This window comes from Oncorhynchus gorbuscha, unplaced genomic scaffold, assembly GCF_021184085.1.
Source record: "Oncorhynchus gorbuscha isolate QuinsamMale2020 ecotype Even-year unplaced genomic scaffold, OgorEven_v1.0 Un_scaffold_9784, whole genome shotgun sequence".
NCBI lineage: Eukaryota > Metazoa > Chordata > Actinopteri > Salmoniformes > Salmonidae > Oncorhynchus > Oncorhynchus gorbuscha.
The window spans coordinates 1,628-12,107 of record NW_025752678.1 but is presented as its reverse complement, the minus strand read 5'-3'; the positions used below and the strand labels follow the sequence as shown (position 1 = coordinate 12,107).

Sequence of the window (10,480 nt, the reverse complement as noted above, 5' to 3'; positions counted from 1 at the left end):
GAGTTGTATTGGGTTGACAATGTGGTGTTGAAATGGTTATTACAGTTTTTATTGAGCTCACACCAACTGTGTACTGAATCTACAGTACAGTATCATGTTGTGGTGTGAAACGCTCTGTTCATACAGAAACCAGGGAAAGACGTTGATTCAATCATCCAGGATATCAACTCTCTGAGGGAAAGGGACGAGATGCAGGAGACTGATCAGTAAGGCGACTTGTTTCATTCTTTCCTTGTACATTTTCTTAGCGGCAATCTTTTGTTGTAATATGTGATTGTCTATGTACGATCAATCTACAAAATGACAAATAATGGATGAAACGATCCAACACTACTTCCTGACTACAAACTGCATGTTACTGATATTATTTCCTCCCAGCTACATGCCAGAGAGAGCGCGGTCCCGTAGTCCCATCAGCCGCTCTCTGAGCCCTCGCTCCCACAGCCCCAGCTTTACCTCCTGTAGTTCAGCCCACAGCCCGCAGGGGGCACCCTGCCGAGGAGGCCCGGAACGGGGCTCCTGGACCGCCAAACACATGAGAAAGGGGGACGAGGACAGAGAACGAGAGAGGGACGAGGTGCCATGGAGGAACGGAGGTACAGTGGATGACGACAGGCTGAACGGGAGGATGCAGGATCGACGGAACAAGCCGTACCTGAAACACTCCGAGCGGATCAGTCCCAGATCAGCGGACCAAAGAGGAGGAGGAAGAGGGGAGGGGATGAGGGGGGGAGACTGGTACCCCCACCCGCGGTGTAGCCCTCAGGGGATGCCCCCCTTCCCTTCGTACAGGAACACGGATGAGGACTCCTACAAAACACAGCATGTGTATAGGCCAGAGAAGCCCCTGTTTTTCCTCCTCTGTCTCTGCTGCTAAAGCCACTTTCTACCACGCTAAATTCCAAGCATCTGCCTCTAACCCTAGGAAGCTCTTTGCCACCTTCTCCTCCCTCCTGAATCCTCCGCCCCTCCCCCCTCCTCCCTCTCTGCAGATGACTTCGTCAACCATTTTGAAAAGAAGGTCGACGACATCCGATCCTCGTTTGCTAAGTCAAACGACACCGCTGGTTCTGCTCACACTGCCCTACCCTGTGCTCTGACCTCTTTCTCCCCTCTCTCTCCAGATGAAATCTCGCGTCTTGTGACGGCCGGCCGCCCAACAACCTGCCCGCTTGACCCTATCCCCTCCTCTCTTCTCCAGACCATTTCCGGAGACCTTCTCCCTTACCTCACCTCGCTCATCAACTCATCCCTGACCGCTGGCTACGTCCCTTCCGTCTTCAAGAGAGCGAGAGTTGCACCCCTTCTGAAAAAACCTACACTCGATCCCTCCGATGTCAACAATTACAGACCAGTATCCCTTCTTTCTTTTCTCTCCAAAACTCTTGAACGTGCCGTCCTTGGCCAGCTCTCCCGCTATCTCTCTCTGAATGACCTTCTTGATCCAAATCAGTCAGGTTTCAAGACTAGTCATTCAACTGAGACTGCTCTCCTCTGTATCATAGATCTGTCGGGTGCCTTCGATACTGTGAACCATCAGATCCTCCCTCTCCACCCTCTCCGAGTTGGGCATCTCCGGCGCGGCCCACGCTGGTTGCGTCCTACCTGACAGGTCGCTCCTACCAGGTGGCGTGTTCGAGAATCTGTCTCCTCACCACGCGCTCTCACCACTGGTGTCCCCAGGGCTCTGTTCTTGGCCCTCTCCTATTCTCGCTATACACCAAGTCACTTGGCTCTGTCATAACCTCACATGGTCTCTCTTATCATTGCTATGCAGACGACACACAATTAATCTTCTCCTTTCCCCCTTCTGATGACCAGGTGGCGAATCGCATCTCTCTGCATGTCTGGCAGACATATCAGTGTGGATGACGGATCACCACCTCAAGCTGAACCTCGGCAAGACGGAGCTGCTCTTCCTCCCGGGGAAGGACTGCCCGTTCCATGATCTCGCCATCACGGTTGACAACTCCATTGTGTCCTCCTCCCAGAGCGCCAAGAACCTTGGCGTGATCCTGGACAACACCCTGTCGTTCTCAACCAACATCAAGGCGGTGGCCCGTTCCTGTAGGTTCATGCTCTACAACATCCGCAGAGTACGACCCTGCCTCACACAGGAAGCGGCGCAGGTCCTAATCCAGGCACTTGTCATCTCCCGTCTGGATTACTGCAACTCGCTGTTGTCTGGGCTCCCTGCCTGTGCCATTAAACCCCTTCAACTCATCCAGAACGCCGCAGCCCGTCTGGTGTTCAACCTTCCCAAGTTCTCTCACGTCACCCCGCTCCTCCGTTCTCTCCACTGGCTTCCAGTTGAAGCTCGCATCCGCTACAAGACCATGGTGCTTGCCTACGGAGCTGTGAGGGGAACGGCACCTCAGTACCTCCAGGCTCTGATCAGGCCCTACACCCAAACAAGGGCACTGCGTTCATCCACCTCTGGCCTGCTCGCCTCCCTACCACTGAGGAAGTACAGCTCCCGCTCAGCCCAGTCAAAACTGTTCGCTGCCCTGGCCCCCCAATGGTGGAACAAACTCCCTCACGACGCCAGGACAGCGGAGTCAATCACCACCTTCCGGAGACACCTGAAACCCCACCTCTTTAAGGAATACCTAGGATAGGATAAGTAATCCCTCTCACCCCCCTAAGTTTTTAGATGCACTATTGTTAAGTGACTGTCCCACTGGATGTCATAAGGTGAATGCACCAATTTGTAAGTCGCTCTGGATAAGAGCGTCTGCTAAATTACTTAAATGTAATGTAAATGTAATGAGGTCAGAGACCTGGCCGGGTGGTGCCAGAATAACAACCTATCCCTCAACGTAACCAAGACTAAGGAGATGATTGTGGACTACAGGAAAAGGAGGACCGAGCACGTCCCCATTCTCATCGACAGGGCTGTAGTGGAGCAGGTTGAGGACTTCAAGTTCCTCGGTGTCCACATCACCAACAAACTAGAATGGTCCAAGACAGTCGTGAAGAGGGCACGACAAAGCCTATTCCTCCTCAGGAAACTAAAAAGATTTGGCATGGGTCCTGAGATTCTCAAAAGGTTCTACAGCTGCACCATGGTTGCATCACTGCCTGGTACGGCAATTGCTCGGCCTCTGACCTCAAGGCACTACAGCGTGTAGTGCGTACGGCCCAGTACATCACTGGGGCCAAGCTGCCTGCCATCCAGGACCTCTACATCAGGCGGTGTCAGAGGAAGGCCCTACAAATGGTCAAAGACACCAGCCACCGCAGTCATAGACTGTTCTCTCTACTATCGCATGGCATGCGGTACTGGAGTGCCAAGTCTAGGACAATAAGGCTTCTCAACAGGTTTTAATCAAATGATTACCTGGACTCTTTGCATTGTGTGCCCCCCTCAAACCCTATTTTACACTGCTGCTACTATCTGTTTATCATATATGCATCGTCACTTTAACTATACATCCATGTACATACTACCACAATTGGGCCGACCAACCAGTGCTACCGCACATCGGCTAACCGGGCTATCTGCATTGTGTCCCGCCACCCATCACCAATCAGCCTGACTAACCGGTGTCTGTATGCAGCCTCGCTACTGTTTATAGCCTCGCTACTGTATATAGCCTCGCTACTGTTTATAGCCTCGCTACTGTATATAGCCTCTCTACTGTATATAGCCCCTCTACTGTATATAGCCCCTCTACTGTATATAGCCTCTCTACTGTTTATAGCCTCGCTACTGTATATAGCCCCTCTCTACTGTATATAGCCCCTCTACTGTATATAGCCTCGCTACTGTATATAGCCTCTCTACTGTATATAGCCTCTCTACTGTATATAGCCTCTCTACTGTATATAGTCTCTACTGTATATAGCCTCTCTATTGTATATAACCTCTCTACTGTATATAGCCTCTCTACTGTATATAGCCCCTCTACTGTATATAGCCTCTCTACTGTATATAGTCTCTACTGTATATAGCCTCTCTACTGTATATAGTCTCTACTGTATATAGCCTCTCTACTGTATATAGCCTCTCTACTGTATATAGTCTCTACTGTATATAGCCTCTCTACTGTATATAACCTCTCTACTGTATATAGCCTCTCTACTGTATATAGCCCCTCTACTGTATATAGCCTCTCTACTGTATATAGCCTCTCTACTGTATATAGTCCGTCTACTGTATATAGCCTCTCTACTGTATATAGCCTCTCTACTGTATATAGTCCGTCTACTGTATATAGCCTCTCTACTGTATATAGCCTCTCTACTGTATATAGCCCCTCTACTGTATATAGCCTCTCTACTGTATATAGTCTCTACTGTATATAGCCTCTCTACTGTATATAGCCTCTCTACTGTATATAGTCTCTACTGTATATAGCCTCTCTACTGTATATAACCTCTCTACTGTATATAGCCTCTCTACTGTATATAGCCCCTCTACTGTATATAGCCTCTCTACTGTATATAGTCTCTACTGTATATAGCCTCTCTACTGTATATAGCCTCTCTACTGTATATAGTCCATCTACTGTATATAGCCTCTCTACTGTATATAGCCTCTCTACTGTATATAGCCCCTCTACTGTATATAGCCTCTCTACTGTATATAGCCTCTCTACTGTATATAGCCTCACTACTGTATATAGCCCCTCTACTGTATATAGCCTCTCTACTGTATATAACCTGTCTTTTTACTGCTTTTATTTCTTTACTTACCTATTGTACCTTTTTTGCACTGTTGGTTAGACCCTGTAAGTAATTTCACTGTAAGGTCTACTACACCTGTTGTATTCAGCATTTCACTGTAAGGTCTACTACACCTGTTGTATTCAGCATTTCACTGTGAGGTCTACTAAACCTGTTGTATTCAGCATTTCACTGTGAGGTCTACTACACCTGTTGTATTCAGCATTTCACTGTGAGGTCTACTACACCTGCTGTGTTCAGCATTTCACTGTAAGGTCTACTACACCTGTTGTATTCATCATTTCACTGTGAGGTCTACTACACCTGTTGTATTCATCATTTCACTGTGAGGTCTACTACACCTGTTTTATTCAGCATTTCACTGTGAGGTCTACTACACCTGTTGTATTCAGCATTTCACTGTAAGGTCTACTACACCTGTTGTATTCAGCATTTCACTGTGAGGTCTACTACACCTGTTGTATTCAGCATTTCACTGTAAGGTCTACTACACCTGTTGTATTCAGCATTTCACTGTAAGGTCTACTACACCTGTTGTATTCGGTGCACGTGACAAATAAACTTTGATTTGATTTGACTCTAGACCCCAGAATCTAGACCCCAGACTGTAGACCTCAGACCGTAGAACCAGACACTACAGTGAGATACTGCTATACTGTGGTATTGTACTACTGTAGCTGGCATGTACTTACCAAAGCTACACTTTCTCATATGCTCGGCATCTGAAGGGAAGGCACTACAGAAGGTAGTACATCACCGGGGCCAAGCTTTCTGCCATCCAGGACCTCTATACCAGGCGGTGTCAGAGGAAGGTCAGCCACCCATAGACTGTTCTCTCTGCTACCACGTGGCAAGCGGTACCGGAGCGCCAAGTCTAGGTCAAAGAGCTTCTAAACAGCTTCTACCCCCAAGGCACAAGACTCCTGAACAGCTAGTCAAATGGCTACCCAGACTATTTGCATTGCCCCCCCTCTTTTACACTGCTGCTACTGTCTGTAATTATCTATGCACAGTCACTTTAATAACTCCACCTACATGTACATATTACCTCAATTACCTCGACACCGGTGCCCCCGTACTGCTGCTCTTTAATTATTTGTTATTCTTATCTCTTACCTTTTTTAGGTATTTTCTTAAAACTGCACTGTTGGTTAAGCATTTCACTGTAAGGTTTACACCTGTTGGTTAAGGGCTTGTCAGTAAGCATTTCACTGTAAGGTTTACACCTGTTGGTTAAGGGCTTGTTAGTAAGCATTTCACTAAGGTTTACACCAGTTGGTTAAGGGCTTGTTAGTAAGCATTTCACTGTAAGGTTTACACCTGTTGGTTAAGGGCTTGTTAGTAAGCATTTCACTGTAAGGTTTACACCTGTTGGTTAAGGGCTTGTTAGTAAGCATTTCACTGTAAGGTTTACACCTGTTGGTTAAGGGCTTGTCAGTAAGCATTTCACTGTAAGGTTTACACCAGTTGGTTAAGGGCTTGTTAGTAAGCATTTCACTGTAAGGTTTACACCAGTTGGTTAAGGGCTTGTTAGTAAGCATTTCACTGTAAGGTTTACACCAGTTGGTTAAGGGCTTGTTAGTAAGCATTTCACTGTAAGGTTTACACCAGTTGGTTAAGGGCTTGTTAGTAAGCATTTCACTGTAAGGTTTACACCAGTTGGTTAAGGGCTTGTTAGTAAGCATTTCACTGTAAGGTTTACACCTGTTGGTTAAGGGCTTGTTAGTAAGCATTTCACTGTAAGGTTTACACCTGTTGGTTAAGGGCTTGTCAGTAAGCATTTCACTGTAAGGTTTACACCAGTTGGTTAAGGGCTTGTTAGTAAGCATTTCACTGTAAGGTTTACACCAGTTGGTTAAGGGCTTGTTAGTAAGCATTTCACTGTAAGGTTTACACCAGTTGGTTAAGGGCTTGTTAGTAAGCATTTCACTGTAAGGTTTACACCAGTTGGTTAAGGGCTTGTTAGTAAGCATTTCACTGTAAGGTTTACACCTGTTGGTTAAGGGCTTGTTAGTAAGCATTTCACTGTAAGGTTTACACCTGTTGGTTAAGGGCTTGTTAGTAAGCATTTCACTAAGGTTTACACCAGTTGGTTAAGGGCTTGTTAGTAAGCATTTCACTGTAAGGTTTACACCAGTTGGTTAAGGGCTTGTTAGTAAGCATTTCACTGTAAGGTTTACGCCAGTTGGTTAAGGGCTTGTTAGTAAGCATTTCACTGTAAGGTTTACACCTGTTGGTTAAGGGCTTGTTAGTAAGCATTTCACTGTAAGGTTTACACCTGTTGGTTAAGGGCTTGTTAGTAAGCATTTCACTGTGAGGTTTACACCAGTTGGTTAAGGGCTTGTTAGTAAGCATTTCACTGTAAGGTTTACACCAGTTGGTTAAGGGCTTGTTAGTAAGCATTTCACTAAGGTTTACACCAGTTGGTTAAGGGCTTGTTAGTAAGCATTTCACTGTAAGGTTTACACCTGTTGGTTAAGGGCTTGTTAGTAAGCATTTCACTGTAAGGTTTACACCTGTTGGTTAAGGGCTTGTTAGTAAGCATTTCACTGTAAGGTTTACACCAGTTGGTTAAGGGCTTGTTAGTAAGCATTTCACTGTAAGGTTTACACCAGTTGGTTAAGGGCTTGTTAGTAAGCATTTCACTGTAAGGTTTACACCAGTTGGTTAAGGGCTTGTTAGTAAGCATTTCACTGTAAGGTTTACACCTGTTCGTTAAGGGCTTGTTAGTAAGCATTTCACTGTAAGGTTTACACCTGTTGGTTAAGGGCTTGTTAGTCAGCATTTCACTGTAAGGTTTACACCTGTTGGTTAAGGGCTTGTTAGTAAGCATTTCACTGTAAGGTTTACACCTGTTGGTTAAGGGCTTGTTAGTAAGCATTTCACTGTAAGGTTTACACCAGTTGGTTAAGGGCTTGAGAGTAAGCATTTCACTGTAAGGTTTACACCAGTTGTATTTGGCGCATGTGACAAATAAACTTTGATTTCTCTTTCTATCTTACTCTCTTGATTTCTTTCTCTCTCCCTTTCTGTTCCTCCCTCACTTTCCCATCTCTCACACCCCTCTTTGTCCCTCGCTCCTTTCCCTCTGCCAGCTCTGCTCAGCTAACCCATCTCAGTTTATGAGAGCGACATAAAAGAAAACCTCAACACAAAACAGAACCGCTCCATTGAAAAAAAAGAGTAGTTGTTTTTAGTGGTTAACAGGCAATGTGGGGAGACACAATGAGAACAAGGACAACGGGACTATATAGTGAAATGTCAGACCAGACTAATGGACGCCAGATCTGCAGGTTTAGAGGATTAGAAGAAACCAAGCCTTGAGAAGGGAGGAGGAGTACTGCCCAGGCAGCATCCCAAATGGCTCCCTAGTCCCAATGTAGTGCACTACTTTAGACTACAGCCCTATGGCACACTATTCTCTATTCACAGGTCTTGGTCAAAAGGAGTGCTCTATAAAAGGGACACATCCACTCTCCCCATCTCTCTACCTCCCTCCATCACTCTTTACCTCCCTCCATCCCTCTACCTCCATCTCTCTCCCTCCCTCCCAACCTCTACTTCTATCCATCCCTCCCTCATCCTTCCGTCCCCACCTCTACCTCCCTCCCTCCCCTCCCCCCCCCCTCCCTCCCCCATCTCACTCCCTCCCCACCTCCATCCCTCCCTCACCCCCCCCACTTCTCTGTCTTGGTTAACATAGAGATTCTGGGAACATCAGAAGGTGGGGGGATGAGGAAGGAGGGAGGTAATCCGACCAATTGAACATATGCGGTGGTACTTAATGAATATGATGTCAGTTCGGTTGTCATCTGAGACATTCTCATCAATGATAAGATGAAATAACTCTACAGTGGAAAGTCTACACATCAGAGTTATCGGATTCACATGGAATTGTTGTTCAATTTAAATTTTTGAATATGAAATTATTCGTGATGGGATGAAATGTGATTTTAGCTTCTAAAATGTGAGAATTGGGATTTCATAAGGTAGGGCTCTGCTCAATCAGTGGCCCATGTGAAGAGACATGGGTTATAAAAATTTTCAAACACGCCCTTCTCGCTCCACTATATATATATACTATATACTATATATACCCTCCTCTCCCTTCCTATATAAGCCATTGAAGACAATATATCCTCCTGTTCCGAGGATGTAGGACGACGGTCCTATGTCAGAATGGTTCAGATATTAACTACAGAATGAAGCCAACATCAGCGTGAGCTTTGGTTGCGAATGGTATGAACTTTGAACTCTTATTCAATGCAGAATTGATACCTCCTAGCCGTTGAGTTTGCAACAGCAGCTGCAAACGCAGGTTAGGAAGGAATAGACAGAGTATACCGTCTACCACACAACGACGTTACTACAACGTATCCAATTTACCAGCAAAGACATTCTTCAAAGGACAAAGGACCCGGTTGGGCAACATGGCCTTCCATCTACCATCAACCTACCGAAGCGCAGCTCAGAGTAAATATTTATTGCATTTTCCTTTTCCAAATGGGCGGTAATTTAGAATGCATAAGATACTGTATTTATGATAGCACAGCTTCTCCCTTTGTCCCTCAGTCATCCCGCTCTTTCACTCAGCCCCTTTTCTTTGTGTAACCAGCTGTCATATTTGTTCCGCCGGCTAGGGACGTTTTCCTTTATGACGTAATTTAAATCCAATTTTGTATTGCTGATTCAACTTGTTAGCCAGGGTTCGTGCAGATAATCAAGAATTTATAACTTTCAGATGAGACTGAATTAAGGTGACGACTAATGTTGACTGCTATTGATGTAAAATATTACTAGGTCTTTAAGAGTTTATTCGGAAGATAACAGCTCTATAAATATTATTTTATGGTGCCCCCACTCTCTCAGTGTATTGGACTGGTAGAGATGAGACCCCACTCTCTCAGTGTAGTAGACTGGTAGAGATGAGACCCCACTCTCTCAGTGTAGTAGACTGGTAGAGACTCCACTCTCTCAGTGTATTGGACTGGTAGAGACCCCACTCTCTCAGTGTAGTAGACTGGTAGAGACCCCACTCTCTCAGTGTAGTAGACTGGTAGAGACCCCACTCTCTCAGTGTAGTAGACTGGTAGAGACCCCACTCTCTCAGTGTAGTAGACTGGTAGAGACCCCACTCTCTCAGTGTAGTAGACTGGTAGAGACCCCACTCTCTCAGTGTAGTAGACTGGTAGAGACCCCACTCTCTCAGTGTAGTAGACTGGTAGAGACCCCACTCTCTCAGTGTAGTAGACTGGTAGAGACCCCACTCTCTCAGTGTAGTAGACTGGTAGAGACCCCACTCTCTCAGTGTAGTAGACTGGTAGAGACCCCACTCTCTCAGTGTAGTAGACTGGTAGAGACCCCACTCTCTCAGTGTAGTAGACTGGTAGAGACCCCACTCTCTCGGTGTAGTAGACTGGTAGAGACCCCACTCTCTCAGTGTAGTAGACTGGTAGAGACCCCACTCTCTCAGTGTAGTAGACTGGTAGAGATGAGACCCCACTCTCTCAGTGTAGTAGACTGGTAGAGACCCCACTCTCTCAGTGTAGTAGACTGGTAGAAATGAGACCCCACTCTCTCAGTGTAGTAGACTGGTAGAGATGAGACCCCACTATCTCAGTGTAGTAGACTGGTAGAGACCCCACTCTCTCAGTGTAGTAGACTGGTAGAGATGAGACCCCACTCTCTCAGTGTATTGGACTGGTAGAGATGAGACCCCCACTCTCTCAGTGTATTGGACTGGTAGAGACTCCACTCTCTCAGTGTAGTAGACTGGTAGAGATGAGACCCC

The 10,480-nt window shown here is 46.1% G+C and overlaps 1 protein-coding gene across 1 annotated transcript; it reads left to right on the top strand.

Moving 5' to 3' along the window:
* Nucleotides 1-111: 111 nt before the first annotated feature.
* On the top strand, nucleotides 112-849 carry LOC124030190 (RNA-binding protein 20-like; the record flags this gene model as incomplete). The annotated part of the gene is made up of 2 exons (XM_046341638.1): nucleotides 112-206; nucleotides 379-849. Coding segments are annotated over exons 1-2 (488 nt in total), but the record flags the coding sequence as incomplete, so codon positions are not given.
* Nucleotides 850-10,480: the final 9,631 nt, after the last annotated feature.